Here is an 18,263-nt window from a genome sequence, read left to right on the forward strand (position 1 = left end):
AGGGCCGGGCCCAGAGAGTGGTGGTGAATGGTGCTGCATCCAGTTGGTGGCCGGTCACTGGTGGTGTCCCCCAGGGATCAGTCTTGGGCCCAGTTCTGTTTAATATCTTTACTGATGATTTAGATGAGGGGATTGAGTCCATCATCAGCAAATTTGCAGATGATACTAAGTTAGGAGGGAGTGTTGATCAGCTGGAAGGCAGGAGGGCTCTGCAGAGGGACCTGGACAAGCTGGAGAGTTGGGCTGATTCCAACGGGATGAGGTTCAACAAGGCCAAGTGCCGGGTCCTGCACTTTGGCCACAACAACCCTATGCAGCACTACAGGCTGGGCACTGAGTGGCTGGAGAGCAGCCAGGCAGAAAGGGACCTGAGAGTTTGGATTGACAGGAAGCTCAACATGAGCCAGCAGTGTGCCCAGGTGGCCAAGAAGGCCAATGGCATCCTGGCCTGCATCAGGAACAGTGTGGCCAACAGGTCCAGGGAAGTGATTCTTCCCCTGGACTCAGCGCTGGTGAGGTCACACCTGGAGTACTGTGTCCAGTTCTGGGCCCCTCAGTTCAGGAAGGATATTGAGGTGCTGGAGCAGGTCCAGAGAAGAGCAACAAGGCTGGTGAAGGGACTCAAGCACAAGTCCTATGAGGAGAGGCTGAGGGAGCTGGGACTGCTCAGCCTGGAGAAGAGGAGGCTCAGGGGAGACCTCATCACTCTCTACAACTCCCTGAGAGGAGGTTGTAGCCAGGTGGGGGTTGGTCTCTTTTCCCAGGCAACTATCAGCAAGACAAGAGGGCATGGTCTTGTTGTGCCAGGGGAGGTTTAGGTTAGATATTAGAAAGAAATTCTTTACAGAGAGGGTGGTCAGACATTGGAATGGGCTGCCCAGGGAAGTAGTGGATTCTCCATCCCTGGAGGTTTTTAAGATGGGACTGGATGTGGCACTTAGTGCCATGGTCTAGTAACCGCAGCGGTAGTGGATCAAGGGTTGAACTTGATGATCTCGAAGGTCCCTTCCAACCCAGCTGATTCTATGATTCTATGAAACAAAATAGTAGTATTTATCTTTTTATATTCGCGAATGTGTTGAATCTTACATCTCAGGTGCCATTATGGGCTTCACTGCGATTTCATGCTATCTACAAAATCTACAGCTGCTGTTTCTGAGAAACATATGTATTTAAAAACACAACAAGCTCCCAGAAAACTCTGGGGCTGCAAGATACTGTTTTTACCAACCAGTTTCAAAAGAGACATGAAACATCAAATCATCTTCTAAAATACAAACCACCAGAACTCTGATTAAGACAGTGCCACAGAAATCTTCTGCTTTGCAGAGGGACTAACCCATCTCAGCATAAATTTGGCAGAGGTGAAGCTTTGCCTGGACTCATAACCTTTTTAAATGTAACTATTCAATTAAAAGAGGCATTTAGTTTGATTTACTTTGTTATTTGAGCAATTCCTAGAATTTTGAAAAAGAAGCAACAGCAGTTCAGAGGTATCCAACATTGTTTCCTAAATCAGGAACAACAAGAATCTACATCACAGGCAAATTATGAATCACTCCATCCAAATATGTGATATTTTCCACATATATGATATTCTCCTCCTCACAAAGACCATTTTCCAGCAATTGAGTTTACACTCACTTACTGCAAAAAGTCCCTCAGTATAATTTAAGGGAGGCCTAAAATGTAAAATTTTGAATGTATGCATTAAAAAGGCCTTACTTACAATAAATATACGGCCATTTTTATGGCAACTGAATTATACTTACTAATTAAAGAATTTATTCCACCAGTCTCCTTTAGTCTCCACTCTACATCCTCTGTAACACACTGTACTTTCAAAACAGTCAGTTTCCTACTTTTCTTTCTAAATGCAAGAATATAGTTTTTCTATAAATTAAGTTGGAACCAACCACTGCAAAACTTTACTGTAGTATAGGGCAAGTCTGCTTTGTCGGTAGTCTCCTTTGCTACAGCCTCTTATTTACCATGACATTCCTGTACCATTTTTTTAAACAACTGCTTTTAAACAGAAAATTAAGAAATTCTAATTATAATAAAAGAAATTCTAATCAAATTGAGTAGCACCAGATAAAGATTATAACTTGTTAATTTAATGTAAATGCTCTGACAGACCCCCTGCTTTACTTTCTCAAGTTTAAGTCACTTTCATCCAATCACAAGAGCCATCTACTTGTCATCTGAAATTTAGTTTGACTACAGATGCCCAAATCATACATTCTTACACTGATTGACACTGAAAGAACTATTTTTAGCTCATGTGGTTTTTTTAATGTTATAAGAAAGGAGTTGATGAGCAAAAAAAAAAAAGTGGCAACTATTTAATTCACATTGGCTTTAAAAATAAAAAAAAGGTTCTGGAGCAAAGGCAAAACAAAGTTTCAGTATGCACTAGTAACTCAGCACTGCTTACTTAGAACCTTGAAAATGAATGAAAGGGGCAGGGAGAAAAGGTAAGGATTAAAAAAGCCTTAATAGTTTTAATGGGTTGCGAAAGTAAACACTTGAAGAACATAGTATAAGAAGACTGAAACATACATAAGGAAAAAGTGGTTCACATTTATCTAAAATGTATTTTGCATTCTGTGTGCATTACACCAAAAAGGATAACTGTAAAACAACCGAAGCACTAACCTCTTTGACAGAGTGGATCTAAAAATTCTTGTAAACCACTTGGAACATTTCTGACAACGTCACAGGAATAGCCATCTTCTGGTAAAAGAAAAGGTAGCTGTAAGTCAGGATCCTCTTCCAGCTGGACTTCTCGGCCATCGCTGCGAGCAAGTTCATCAGCCGTATTCTCTGCAACAGTTACTACATTCTCTATCAATTCCTGGACAGAAGGCAGAAAGACATTGTTACTGAAAAGGAATAATTTCATTAAGGAAAAAAACTTAAGTCTAAGAAGATATAAAAACTGCAATCAAAGAAATTTGGAAAATAAATTATCAGATATAAAACTTCATTGGTTCCACTACGTACAGTCAGTACACTGCATTGTTTTATTTTATGAAATCCCATAGATAATTGTGTTAGCAAATGTAACAGAAGCTATCAGAGTCTACCTTAAGAGTGTTTTCTACAATTCTGCCAGGAACACATTCTCTTTTGACTTTTCCCATGGATAAAACTTAGAATTGCCAGTTATGTTAAATATCAAGATATAAACCAGTTCCAAAATCAACATTATACATACATCTACATATAAGTTCCAGGTATCAATCTGTCCAAAGGACAATCTGTCTACTACCTGCATGAAGGGATTCAGGATTCATGGATTTTTACATTCCTCATGTGAAAAAGCTTAGTGTTCCTACTGCTTTTCTTTGATTTCTACAAATTACCAATATTTGTTCCTTCTGGTTACACACAACCAGCTTTTAGGGGTGCTCTGTTCTCTCTTCTACCGCCTTTCTGTATTTCATCCACCAACAGTATAAGGTGCAGTGACATCTCCCTGAGCATGTGCAACGTGGAGCAGTACCTTACTTTCTAACTCCATGTAAGAGAGATTCTTTTTAATATCCTACTCGAATCAGTGAAGTACACAAAGATAAAGCAGCTATTTACAGCCACTGTTTTTCTTCTCATTTATGTTAAAACTGCACAGTGAGGGATAGAAGAGACTTACTGTTGGGATGAGTGGTTCATCTGGAGCACAGTGATAATTCTGCAACAAAGCTTGTAGCTGCAGAGAATTCAGCTTAAAGCAAGTACTGTTAATATGTGGAACATCTGCATGTGAATACTTGTCCATGGTAAGCAATGTGGTTGCCTGGAGAGGGGGGGAAAAAGTCACAGATGACAAATTCAAACCATAATGAACCTTAAGGGTTATTTCTGAGTGTTCTTCAGACAAGAGAGAGGAAAAGACAAAGCAAGAAGCAGATTTGTAACAGAAACAACACAAATAACCCCAAACAACCACTGAATATACATAATGTATCTATAAGATGAATTAATAGTATAGTAAAACTATGATAGATGAGGCATATCAGTTTTTCAGCTGTTTTTGTCTCTGTTCAGCATAGTTATAGCTCATTTTTATAAACAGAAATGGAATAGCCTGTTCACTAATTATTAATTTCACTTGCAACTTAAATGTTAATCATGTTGAAAACACATTTTGTGTCTTTTCGTGCTACCTCAGCGTTCCAGGATTGATTTACACAAACTACACTTGTCCACATGCTATTCTCTAGGAACACAGAATATGCATTCTCTTTGAATATTCTCTTTGAATATACAAGCATGTGAGAAGTGTTAATCACAAATACACACACTCACCTGCACTATTCTGCTCAGGTGACAATCAGCAGCCAATTCTAAACCTTGTTTTTCTGCCCAGGCTTCAATGTGGCCCAACTGTTGACGAACAATAGCTCCCCAGTAATGTGAACATAACCCTGAATCTGGGGCTGTAACTAATCTGTTAAAAAGCCACATGTTGATAAAGTGAAACAGCTGGGAGAAGAGCTGTATAGTCAGAGCAGCATTCACTCTACATCGTCGCAACAGGGACATAGCTCCAGTCAATGTATGCAGCACATCATCTACAGAGATAAAAAGCAAATCACATTCACATACTCCAGTGTACATCTGGTTTAGGCAATAAAAATATAATACAGAGACAGTTCAGTCAGTCTGGTGAATCAGACCCTCCCATAACATCTCTACAATGAAACTGCTGAGGTAAGGACTGGATAACCTGATGGTAACATATGGAGAGAACTGGTTGGACCACTGGACTTGGTGGATTTGTGGATACAAAGTCCAGTTGGCAATCAGCTATTAGTGGCTTCTCTCAAGGATTGAGGCTGAGACTGCTCCTGTTTAATGACTATTAATGACCTGAGAGATTGGACGGAGTACATTTTCAGCAAATTCACAGATAATGCCAAGATGAGGGGAAATACTGAAATGCTGAAGGGTAGCAGTACTTTTCAGAAGGTCCTCAGTAGGCTGGAAAACGGGTTGACAGAGACTTCAAGAAGCTCAAAGGCAACTGCTAAGTCCTGCATCTGGGAAGGAGTAAGTCTATGCAACAGCACAGGACAGAAAGCAGCCCTGGTGAAAATTATATAGAGATCCTAGTGTGTCTTTGCTTGAAAGGTAGCCAGTTGCATACTAAGCTGTTAAGTTAGCAGCAGGGCAGCTAGCAGAAGGAAGAGAGGGAAGAAATTCTTCCTATGAATTCAGCATTTGTGAGACTACATCCAGTTTTAGACTCCCCAGCACAAGGAGGATACAGATTTACGGGACCAAATTCAGCAGAGACACGCTAAGATGATTGGCAGCCTGGAGAAAAGAGCATACAAGGGAAAGAGAACTGGATTTGCTTCATCCTTGCGAATGAGAAGGCTAAGGGCACAGCTTATTGATGTCCTCCTCTACCTAATGGGAGGATTCAGAACAAGATGCCTCCCAAAAGGTGCACAGTGATAGCACAGTGCAATAGAAAAACCAACACAAAAACTGCAACATGGGAAATTCCAGTAAGATACAGGAAAAGTATTTTCACCATGAGGGCAGTCAAACATCAGAACAGATTACTCAGAGGTGTTATGGATACCCATCCCTCAGTGGACATTTAAAACTCTGAAAACCTGATCCAGTTTCACCTGCCTTGAGCAAGACACTCAATTAGATGAAACCCAGAGGTTGCCCTCCATATTAAATTATTGCATGATTTTTAAACCCAGTATAGATCACCTGAATGTCCCTACTGTCCTTTCTTATCATCCATACAAAATTGATCCAAACAATTTTCAAGGGTTAGGGCAACTCATGGATGTCATATCACTAGTAATAAACAGAACTTCTGTCAACAATTAATGGTATGTTTGGAAGACAAAAGAAATGATCAAGTAGTCTAACCTATTTTAGGCCTCTGAGGATTATTTTCCTCTGGATCATCAAGGAATGCTGGCATGTAGTTATTAAGCTCTGACTGCAGACAATGAACCAGGTACCTGGAAGGGAATGGGGAAAAAAATAATTAAATCCTGTATGTGCTCATTACAAATGGTTTTAAAGAAAAGAGATCTATCAAATTACAAGATTCTTGAAATCACAGTGTTATGAATGTGACTGTAGGAAACCAAATAATATGTTTTAAAAGGCCAGAGAGACCAACTCTCCCATACTTTTCCTAAAAATGTTGCAAAAAGAATGCGGTTGTCTGGGAACAAGCACAGTCATTTAAATGCAGCATCACTACCGCACTTGTAAGCAAAGGTCACATGCTACACAAAGAGATGCTGTCAGGCCAAACCTGGGTTCTGTAAGTTTGCAAAAATTATTTTTTCCAAACAGAAACACACTTTTCTCTGTTTTAAAATCTACCAAGAGTAGTATTAAAAAAAAAAAAAATAATTCCTATTCTGACTCAGGGTAAAAAAATCCTGAAACAGCCCTAGTGTTTTGTGTGAGGAATTTTTTGATTCTTGTATTTCTTTTAACTTTACACTGAAAAGAAAAGTCTTTTTTAGTATTCTTTCTCTGCTATAATTAAACATTTTCTTTTACATTGTTTTTGTGAATTCATTTATACACTTCCTGTTAAGAATTGAAACTAAAAGGGAATCAAATTGTAAACACCTGCATAAAGGAAAATATGTCATGGCTTTCTAAAACTTCCCCTTCTGTTTCACTAGTAACATTCCTAATGAAATATCACCAGTTGCTGCAAAATAAAAGCCATCGCAATTTCAACCAGTCCTGGCATATGCTAGTCACCATCAAGTAATATTTTCACAGCAGATTTCTGCCTGTTATCATCAAATAACATTTTCAAGGCAGATTTCTTGTTTTCCATGCTTCAATTGTGTTGTTTTATTTGCCTCTTAAGTATATATTCCACAGTTCTCCAAACGTTTAATACACGCATTTGGAATCTGCCAGTTACAGTGTACATAGTGAGAATTCACACAACTAAAATTCAGAAATATTTTTGCATCCAGTCTGTTCATAATGCACAAAGGAAAATACAGCACCATTGCTTCCTAGCCACAACAATATTCTGCCTTCGATGACTACCTAGAAAATTGAAGTAGCAATGAGTTGTTTCAAAACACCAATGCAAAACACTGAGCTGTAGCAAAAAGGCACAGCTTCATTAACAGTTGGTAATTTAGAGATGCTATAAAAATTGAAAGATTTTGTCAAAATACCTACTTGCTGTACGCTATTTGCTCATAATTTACCAAGAGAAAAAATAAATTTGTGGGAGTCCATACAAAGGGGTCTGGTGCTCCTCTGAAACCTTTTGCCAAGTTCAGAAAGCAATGATCAGGTTTTACGTACTACACATATTGCTCTTCAGAGAAAAGAGGCACTTTTAAAGCTAAATGGTTAAACCATGGTTAGGTCTTCCATCCTGTCACGGTATAAAAAGGGCACAGAATATAATATTTCATATTACAGAAAAATGGAAATATATTTTAAATAGGCAACCTACTAGTGAAAGAAGGCTGGGTCTAAGTCACCCAAGGTACACTGGAGCTTCTCTAAACATTAGCTTCCGATACACAAATTTGCTGAGAAATAGTTGTTTAGCAGTGGCTCAAGGAGAAAATAAATCTAAATATGAACAAAAATTAAGCCTTTCTTGTTGATTAGTGCTGTGCTCAGTCAATGTTGTTGTCTTTGTTCAAGGATCCTTTCCTCTGAGGGTTTCCCTTCCCTTTGGGTACTTCTTTCAAATTTTCTTTTAATCAGTATTGTAATTGCCTGAGCAGACAACCATAATTTGATTTTTACCCCAAGCCAAAACATGTCCTTCTACTTTTAAGAAAAAAAAAAAACTGGGCAAAAAAACCACTGAGCAAATCGCTATTTATGAGAATTATGAAAGCGGATTATAATTAGAAGCCCTTAAAGAGCACAAGATTCGTTACTTTAGAAACCGTAAATATTTAATCCTATGTATTTGTATATTAACAGCAAAAATAACCTTTCCTCACATTCTCACATTACATTGAGAGAGCAATCAATACAAACTAAATTTAAATAACATTTCCTTAACATTTTCATTGGCAGCCTCAACTTTCACAAGAAAAGCTAACAGATGAAACTCATTGCATAACTCAGTGATCCATATTCACAAAACAAGGCATCTGTCTGAAGAAGTAACTCTAGCCTTTCTTATAAGTTCTCAGATATTTACCAATACACAAAAGACATTATTGCTATACCTACAATTTGACAAAAATGTGAAGGTTTTCTAAAAACCACAGAATACAGTAAGTAAAACATTAAGTTTGAAAGCCTTACTTGAATGCCATTTGAACCAAGTGCGCCAAAACATCTTGTGCATCCACAGTAATTCGGCTAAGATCTCTGTCTTGCTTTATGAAATTCAGTAATTCAGATGCATTTGCCATCCAAAAGGCAAGTGCCCCAGCAATATTCTTCTGTTTCTGTAAGTGTAAAGAAGCAAGAAATAATACAGGGAAATAGTTTTCAAATAAAGCATGGCAGCTTAAAAAGACTCCAAAAGATAGACCAGTACCTCTTCCCATTTCACCATACATCTCTCAGATACCAGATATTTGCAAAATGTTTGCATGTAATATTGCAAGTGCTGTAACTAGTGAGTTCAATTTTAACATGTTCACTGAACACACGAACATCTGATAGAATGCCAATAGCCATATCAATAAAGCCACAACGTAAGCATCTAGTGCTAAGAGCTTATCAGAACGCAGTATCTGGTAATCTGTGCACTTTTAAGCGCATATTCACTACTGCCCACTGCCACGCTGATACTGCGCTCACTGGCTGTGATACCAGGTGATTCAGTATCAAGTACTGATCTATCTCACCATCTCCCGACCACAAATGCCAGGCCAGGCAACCTCAGATGAAATCCAAAGAATAGGAACCACAAACAACAAAAAAAGAAAATAAAGGGAAGAAAAAGAACTTTGGTCATTTCATATCCACATTGAAGTGCGTTAAGCAGAAATTATGGAATGCCGTAAAAGTTGCAAAGTCAAAAAAGGATTTTAGTACTGCATGTTCCAGTTGCTGAATGAGTGTTATGAACTGTTCAAGTCCAGCTGTTTGAGTATTGTATTTTGATATGAAAGCAGCATGAGAAACTGAGCTAAGCCAACATAGCTAGGATCAGTTCCCAGCAATATATCCTACCTGATCAACCTGGTCTACCTCCTGGAGAAAAACGGACGAAGGAAATCAAACAGAATAGAAGAAAGAAACTTGTGAACAATCATGAAAGCTTTAGAAATCAAACACTAAATATGAAGGTACAACACATGTTCAGAGTTATACACAGATGCATTAATCAGTAGCTGCGATGCAACTGAGCTCCTTTGAAAAACTTAATTATTTTAATAGGACTAGTAGCACAACAGCTACAAACTGAAGTGCCCACATGTCACAATTCATCCAAGGAATGCTTTATAGTAGCTGACATTCCAAACTAGTTGATTATTCCATGCTCAGTGTGCCACAGAAACCCCCTAGGACTTTTTGCAGGCAGTGGGGAAACTAGCTATCTGAGTAACAGATCCAGGGAGCTATTTGCCCACACTGCTGCAATGGGGACAATATACAAACACATAAAAAGAGAGACAGAAAACACCTACTTAAAAAAAAAACAAAAACAAAAACAAAAAACCCAACCAACAACACTCAAAAGCAAACAAAATACATAAAACACCTAGGACAGATTTAATACATGGCTTTTCAATTAAAGAACAAAAAGATCATTTTAAACAACAAAAGATTCAAATGAAATACCACACTAAGTTTCTTAATGCTGGTACATACAAAGGTACACTGACTTAAGAGGGAAAAAAAAAGAACCTAACAGATATGTTTGTCTGATTATCTAAAACTGAGCTCTTAATTATTTTTGGCTTTCTATTCAGATCACTCTCCCTGTAACACAGTGAGTTTAGATGCAAATATTTGAGACAATATTTGCCATTAATTTTAGTTAGAACTCCAACCCCCAAATTTCTGTTTCTTTTCCCTTTCCAACCAAAGCACTCTGAACTGATTGAAGATGTGTTGGCACAGAACAAAAGAAGATGCTCCTTCTACAAATGAATGTTAAAATTTAAAAAGGATGAAAAATGCCACAGAATGATTGGGGGGGAAAAAAAATCAGGATACAAAAAATGGCTTTTTTATATAAAGTATCTATTCCTAGTTTTTTATTGAAAGCCCTGAGCCGTCTCATAGATCTCTCCAATTTTATTCCTATCTCATATTAAATCATCTATAATATTTGCATACACTAATGAAGAGACTACAGAAAGTCACATATTTAATTTCTTAGCAAGTACTTCTTGAGTAACTTTGTAAAGAGATTTTCTGATCTAGGCAGGCAAAATTAGGATCTAAATCATTTATTTCACTGCCACAGTACAGCACAGGATTTGTACACCTTCTCACTACTTCTGTTTAGGGTGCCTCTCTCCCCTTGCCTCCCATTTGTTTTCTCTCTCACACCCTCATATCATTTTTAGTGCAGGAATGCTTTACAGTCAGACATACAAAAAAGGAATTGTGACATGACTTATTACATGGTAACTTAACTGTGATGGCCATCAATATAACTTATTTTACACCTTAGATGAAGCAATTTGACCTAGCTTAGCTCCTACTGTTTATACTCCACTAAGACAGGTCCAAGCTAAAGACATTTTACTGCTCATTATAAGCAACGCATTTCTTTGTCTCCAGCACATTAACCTTGAAACTCACTGAAGTTTACTTTTTTGTCCCCCATGTGATTTTCCCTCTTTCCTCCAGCTTCTTCAGCATGACATTTGAAAGAACCTCCTCCTAATTTTTATGTAACCTCCGACTCTTTTTGTTTTTTTTCTTGCAACTAGGTAACATCTTTCACAAACCACAAATACACTTCCTTGTTGATGTGTTCCTTAAAATTCAGGTTGGATATTAGATTGCAACTGTGGAGTTACAAAGCTGTAGAAATGGCCTTTCACAAAGGACAGTCCAGACAAACACTTGGTTTTAACAGTTTTGTAATAGTATTATCAGGATTATAGAAAATACAGTTGCTTGAAAAACAACCACAAGGCTGCACGTGATTTGGGAAGCCCTTCTCAGTGCTGTAAATGAACATTTTCAGAAGATAATCTACTTTCTAGCTTTGATTTGTTTTCAAATCAAACTGATATTTGAGTCCAGCCCTCTAGTATCTTCCTGCAGCTACATGGTTAGTTGTTCAACATAAACAATGGAGAACATTATTTCTGCTTTCCCACTGTACCAACCTCTGTCATTCAAAGTCTTTTTTGGGTCATTGATAGTATAAATTGAGTGACTTTTTTTGAATAAGAACTGTAACTTCCAGTTTATATTTGAAGCCTACCCTTTCTCTGTTTCCATTCTCCCAGCTGAATTGCTTATGTACAGGCCCTTTCCAGCTCATTTTCTCCACTACAGCCAGTCTCCTCTCTTCCACAACGAGATTTTCCTTTTTTTTTTTCCTAAAAGAACCTGAATATTTAATTTTTTGATACCATTTCAATTTTATCTAATATCCACTGTGACATCAAGATTCAAAGCGACATACTAGTTCTTCACTTCAGATTCCAACTGCCCTCCACCTTCAGATCAGCTTTGGAACATACACAGAAGACTAATCTTTATTTTCTTATTGCAAAATGTCCTCAACACTGGCATTTTCTCCCATTCTTTCTTGGGGGCCTGTTGTATAAGTTTACAGACCTGTCTAATGATGACATTCCCCATGCTGAAAACTCCACTCAATCTTTACAAAATGGGAAGAAAAGTTGAACAGTTTTGGTTTGCTGTGACTTGTATGCCACTTCTGTTGTTTACTTTCCTATTCTTCCTTAATCAACCTCTTTTGTAACACTTGCATTGTAAATTCTCTAAGGCCGGACTGATGCATTTGTTATGCTCTTATAGTGTTTAGTGCAGCAGCGTCCTTGCTCTATATAAGCTACTCTGGCAGCACTATTTGCAACAAATACACCTGCTTGAATAAATACAGAAACATATTTCAATTTCTCCTCTGAGAAAAAACCTGCAGACAAAGAAGTTGCAATAATTAATTATTAGAGATATCCAAACTAACTCCTTTTTGAGGATATGACCGTTTTATCAAGTTACACAATGCAAGGTATTGTCTAACTTCACAGACAACCCAGTGGATCTGATCCTGCATTCCTACACTAAAGAGAACTCACCCGGTGCTTCTGTAGAAATCTTGCACATATAGCAGCAATAGTGTTAGACTACATATAAAATGTTGGAACATTTGAGAACTTGTATTTCCATTTATAAACCAATTGTGTCAGCTTGGTTCAAAGAGTCCAAGTTTTTATTGCCAATTTTGTGGTTACAAAAGTTGTGAAAGTAACAAGATCAAAACTAAAGAGTCATGAATCTTTTTAACATGTTCACTTCAAGCATCAATCAGTGCAAACAACTGCTACCTATATGGTATTCTTTAATAGGCCCATCCAACTTGTTCTACAAGTGTTCACAGCCAGAAATGTTTGCAAAGATCTTACCTTCTAGAGAAAATTGACCTCGTCAGGGAACGTATCTTCAGAGCAACAGCCACTCCCTAACTTTCCACATTGCTCAGGAGAGAGTTTCTTAGCGCTCACATTACTCACTGACATAAAAGCAAACCTCCTTATGGGCAATCAACGTAGGTATTACAGTTTAACCCACTGTTGTTAAGGGTCAGACTAAGCAAAAGACTAAGTAGTTTGCTAGATTACCAACAGCACGTATGTAATTCCCTTGACATATTTTTGCAGAGTAACTCACCTGTATCACTCCTTCCATCATGTTCACCATCTTGTTGACTATTGCAATGACTTTGTGAGTACGCTCAGCAGGAGTGATGTCAGGTCTGTACTGGCTGGACAATACATACCGACATGTCATATACAACACATACGTAGGTGACAGCTTAAAATGAACTGTCGAGCTATTTGTGTAATTTATAATGGCAGATAAGAAGGCATCTTCAGCTGTAGAAAAAGAGGAAAAAAAATACATAAAGCCAAAGACAGAAAGAAAATTTTCATAACTTGAGGCATAGATGATTTCTTTGGTGGGAGGGAGAGGGGAGACACAGGAATTTGAGCTCTTAATTGTCTATTATGTCCTACAGTTACTCAGGCATATTAACAACACACTTCTACAGAAAGATAGAAAATCTGATCATTGGGAAACATTTCTGTACTATTTTCTATCTCTTTGCTGAGAATTTGCACCTTCAAGGGAACAGGAAAATGCAAGATTTCTCTTGTACATTTTATTCCTACAAAGTTTCCATACAAAAATAAAAAAAATAAAAATCAGTATTTGCTTGCTTACAGATCTATTTAGTTTCAAATATTTGGAGTCTGGACAATCTCTGGTATGATATTTTTCTACCAGATCTGAGGCCTTAAAAACCTGGGGAGCGAGATAATAAAAATGAAATTCTAAATGAAAATGTTAACCTAATCAAATTTAATATAAAATGGATTTTGACCAAGACATAATCTATTATCCAAGGCATAGAGAATTGTATAGAAGAAAATGAATACTGTTGAGGAGATGAGATTAGAATTTTTTCACATTTTATTTCAGTATCTGAAGATAAAGAGTTGAAATGCAATTAGAATTAGATACGCATGAACCTGCCTCAATATCTGAAGTATCTGTTCACCCTCCCAATAAAACAAATTAGATTGTTTGATCTAGTTGTCTATTGAGATTGTCTGTCACCTGTACAGACATTATTTTTTTCAATGTTTACTTAAATTACCTGTAAGTTTTCAAACTCACTGAAATATTACAGTACAGAAAAAGGTGTCAACATGGTAGTGTTGTAACTTCACAATTTACTCACAGCTTTCCCTGAATTCAATACTGGCAGGCAGTATCAGTTCTGGTCCATGGGTATCCTGAGATCTAAAGAAAGATGAGAACAATCAAAACAAACAATCCACATAGATGATATGAATTCCACTGTAAAATGACAGATTTCTCCAAATACACTGGTTCCAGATGTTGACACAACATCCTTCCACAAAATGATCCTTTTTTTACCTTTCGTCCAGAATCATTCAAGCTGTGTTTGACAGCAACGCAATAGATCAAAATACAGACTTTAACTGTCGAGTCTGTGATATTAATGAACACCCTCTTCTGCACTGCACAGCAGACTTACAGGATCAGTTTGCCATCTGCTATTGACAGGATTCAAATAACAAATTATTCATGGACACATGAAAGAAAGTGAATGAAGCTTTGCCTGGAACATCAGCTTGGTTACAACAAATGTAGTTTGCTGCCTTTAATGCCCTCAAAACTGATGAGGATTTAGTGAACCTATTTGTACTTTTTTCTGGTAAGGAGGAAAAGAAGGTCAAATTTAGCCCCCAGCCTCACCTGGCTGTTGCTACACTACATTAAGAAACAGCAGTCATCGCACGAGCCCCAGAATTACACCCTCGCTGTAACTGACTGTAGGGCTAGTTCTTACCACTACCTTTAGAGAAATCACAAAGTAGAAAACTGAACAAAATTTGATTTTTCTGGTGTCTGCAAAAGGTGAAGCACTTTTCATAGAATCATGTATTTCACAGAATCATCAAATATACTGAGTTGGAAGTGAACTCACAAGGATCATTGAAGACCAACTCCTGGCCCTGCATAGGACAAGAGTCACATCATGTGCCTCAGAGTATCATCTAAATGCTTCTTGAACTCTGTCAGGCTTGGTGCTGTGACCACTTCCCTGGGGAGCCTGTTCCAGTGCCCAATCCCTGTCTGGGTGAAGAACCTTTTCCTGATGTCTAACCTATCATTCCTCCCTAACGTAAAAGCATTAAATGAGCTGTTCTCTGCAGTTGAGCACCTATTTTTTTGAAATAAGTAAAAGCAGCTTAACATTATCTTCATGCAATAACCATTTTTAAGCACATGTAACACAGGTAGCTTTCAAATACTTTCCCCAGCAACTTTTATAAAGAAATTAATGTAATATAATTATATAAACCTCATTCTCCTGAGTATTATTAGTTATGCCACAAAGCAGAGATAGGACATTGAAAGCCTTTATTCAGCTGTCTCCTGTAGTAAAAACAAAACAAAACAAATCAAACAAAAAAAACAAAAACAAAAAAACTTTGAAGGTTGATATTAAGAGATCTAAAATTAAATTTTAGCATATTGAACCAAAAAGTTAGGGTTTTGTGGGGGTTTTGTTTGGTTGCTTGCCTTTCTTTTTTAAACTTGCAAAACTTTAAACCAGCAGAGAGAACTCAGTTATGCCATCTAGATAATACCTATATTAAGCAAATCCAAGTTCTGAGGAGCTGAAAGTTAAGGAACAGCAGTCACAGCAGGGCAATATGTACAAAATTTCTGACAGTTCAGTTACATTTCAAACATGACAACATGCTCTCTTTATGAAAAGCACTCATCTGGTGTGTGCTCATCTCTTTTTATTGCTATAAATCTAAAATGAACTAATTTCTAACTATCTCCACATTGTCAAGAGTGCATCATCTTCACTGAAAACTTAATTAGTTCTATAAAATACTAATACACAGCATTATAAAGTAGAACTATAGTGACAACTCCAGAGAAATTTCTAATCTGTCATTAAAGGAATGGTAATAAGGCATAGAAATATTTTAACAAACTGGCTAGTAAACCAGTGACAGATTGCAGCTGAAGGATTTATTTTATTTTATTTAAAAAAAAATTATATTGATCTCTTTCAGCACAAGTGAATAATTCTCTGTGCTTCTGATATGATAGCAGCTGCCCAACCTGCTTTGTTACTGGATACATTTTAAGTATATATTCTCTACGTGCTATTCTTTTATAGATAAAGCCTCTCTATGGTGATGAAATTCTTTGAGCTAAACCAGTCTGAAAGTCTAGTTAGGTTATGTCTGGGAGGGCCATAAAATATTGATTAGGGGTTGCCTTCTCTCTTAGTATAGTATCAGGTAATACTATACTTTAAAATTGCACTAAAAACAGTACATTCTCTAGGTATTTCTGTATTCTCCTAGATTGTCTCTGATAAACTGCATAAAAATGAAAATATCCTTGTGTGATTGTTTTAGCCAGCCTACTACGTATGTATAAATTCTGTAAAGCATGTTAAAATTAGGAATCGGGTGAGTGTCTGCATTTAGTTAACACCACTTTTCTATCACTATTCTTATTTCCAACCAATCACATCTTTAAGAACTCTTGAAAGGTATCCAAGGCAAAAATGATCTTTTCTGATTTTTATTATATGCTTGCCCATATTAATTGTAGTCAGTTATCTAATGAGCATGTATGACTGCAATCTTTAACTAAACAATCATTATATTTTATTTCCAAGAATCACATTTCAATCAGAACAACTATACCCAATAAGTAAACTGGAGTTATGCTCTCAGTTCTCAATTAATTTTCTTTCTAGAAATGAAAAAACATGGCAGCCAAGTTCTAATCTTTGGTCTTCAACCCATTCAGTGAAGTTGTAGGAAAAAAAGTCTTATTTGACTTATTATTCACCTTTGAACAGTAGTGATGAACACTCAAAAAGTAGACACATGGGGTAATATGGGGTGGATTAGTGGTACAGCAACAAGAACCTGCAACTGCTCAGTGAAGATTTTTTTTGTTTTTCAAACTAATATAGCAGTTCATGATTACTATCCTTACAGTTCACAAAATGAGACCAGAGTATCCTAGAGGAAACCTAATTGAAGATCCACGAAATACATCAACAAAAGGGAATAATTCAGTGTACTTGAGCAACACACTGCCTAATTTGCCAAGCCCTAATTTGACACTCTGACTTTGCTAATTTGTTAACCTCAACACAGTGAATCTATCAGAGAAAGAGCACATGATAGAAATGCTGTATTTAGATTAATAACACTGGGATTACACAACACATACTATAGACATGTAAGATACATACAGAAATAAAGTATCAATGCCAGTGCTGGTGATAAAAATTTCTGTGGTTGTAGTTATCACAAATTTAGGTGTGCCTCTGTAAAAATACTTCATGCACAAAGGAACCAAGGTGAAAAAAAACTGTAAAGACTAGCAATGAGTACTCTCTTTAGAAAGAATTTTAAAAGTTTTTAAAAATACAACAAAATAAAGCCAAAATGCAGCTCACAGATGGCTCTGTGTTTTTGAAATAAAGAACTATAGCACAAGATAATCCTCTTCATAGAAATGTAATAATCTTCACACACATACACAGATCAAGAAATACTAACAGCAGCAGCCTCAAGAACTTCTGAAAGGCTATAAAAAGTTCAGAAAGAAGTTTTGGTCATCTTTTATGAAAGAGGAAAATTACAGTTAAAAATACTAGTAATTCAATAAGGAGGAGTTAAATCTTCAGTAACCTTAATAAAAGCAGTTCTGAAAAAGAATCTCAAAATGCCCAGATACTCTACCAAGAGACTGCAGAGTAGAGCAGAGTTATATTCTACTGCAACTTCACTGAAAGTATTTAAAAGATTTTCTTACTACAAACCCTTGAACATTCAAGTTCAGGCAGAAGCACAATTTTCTGCTCTTTTTTGATTGTATTTTTTTCTACCACTCACATCTCTGAACTCTGTTTTCTGTCTAGTGAAAAATAAATCCATCTAAGGGTACTAAAAGCTTCATACTACAAGCATTACAACTTGAATCACTGCACGTTTTATCCCTGCAGCACATTTACCTTACCTTTCATCCATTTATCATAGCTGTTCATCTAAATTTAAAAGGTGATTTATGTAGACAGCAATACAATCCTGTATTTTTCTAAAGATTTGAAAAAAATTCTGTTCACATAATCACTGATTCACTGAGGTGAGATAGGAACTCTAGAGATTGTTTGGTCCCATTTCCCTGCTCAAAATGGGGTCAACTAGAGCAAGGTGTTCACTACCCTGTCCCCTCAGGTTTTAAGTATCTTAAAGGACAGATTCCACACCTGCTGACAACACTATAGCAGAAATAGCAATGACCTGGTTATTTCACTCTCCAGAGGAAATCACAACTTCTTGCCACTGGCGAATGAAAATTTCAAATAATTGTACCTTTGTTATTGAAGACATTTCATATGACATGCCTAACCACAAATCAACAATGATGTGACACAACTGTCAGCCTGACTTCACAAAGAGAACTGCAAATAAAAAAAAAAAATAAAGTAATCCTTTGCTTCAGTATTTTGTTAAGTA

General features: G+C 36.9%; 1 protein-coding gene across 23 annotated transcripts in view; it reads right to left on the bottom strand.

Moving 5' to 3' along the window:
* AFDN (afadin, adherens junction formation factor) overlaps positions 1–18,263 on the bottom strand; it is a 122,204-nt gene that overhangs the window by 44,378 nt on the left and 59,563 nt on the right. For 16 of the 23 annotated variants that reach the window (XR_010429142.1, XM_064648933.1, XM_064648926.1 and 13 more), the window contains 8 exons: positions 13,907–13,968; positions 12,832–13,037; positions 9,178–9,198; positions 8,299–8,444; positions 5,902–5,996; positions 4,312–4,577; positions 3,656–3,799; positions 2,659–2,857 (listed from right to left, as the gene is read on the bottom strand). Coding sequence is in view for 22 of the 23 variants with exons in the window: in XM_064648933.1 (XP_064505003.1) it covers positions 2,659–2,857; positions 3,656–3,799; positions 4,312–4,577; positions 5,902–5,996; positions 8,299–8,444; positions 9,178–9,198; positions 12,832–13,037; positions 13,907–13,968 (1,139 nt within the window). In the remaining variant the exon portion in view is untranslated. The remainder of the gene's footprint in view (positions 1–2,658; positions 2,858–3,655; positions 3,800–4,311; positions 4,578–5,901; positions 5,997–8,298; positions 8,445–9,177; positions 9,199–12,831; positions 13,038–13,906; positions 13,969–18,263) is intronic. The other 7 variants (XM_064648937.1, XM_064648919.1, XM_064648930.1 and 4 more) reach the window with 1 other exon arrangement.

This window comes from Pseudopipra pipra, chromosome 3 (genome assembly GCF_036250125.1).
Source record: "Pseudopipra pipra isolate bDixPip1 chromosome 3, bDixPip1.hap1, whole genome shotgun sequence".
NCBI lineage: Eukaryota > Metazoa > Chordata > Aves > Passeriformes > Pipridae > Pseudopipra > Pseudopipra pipra.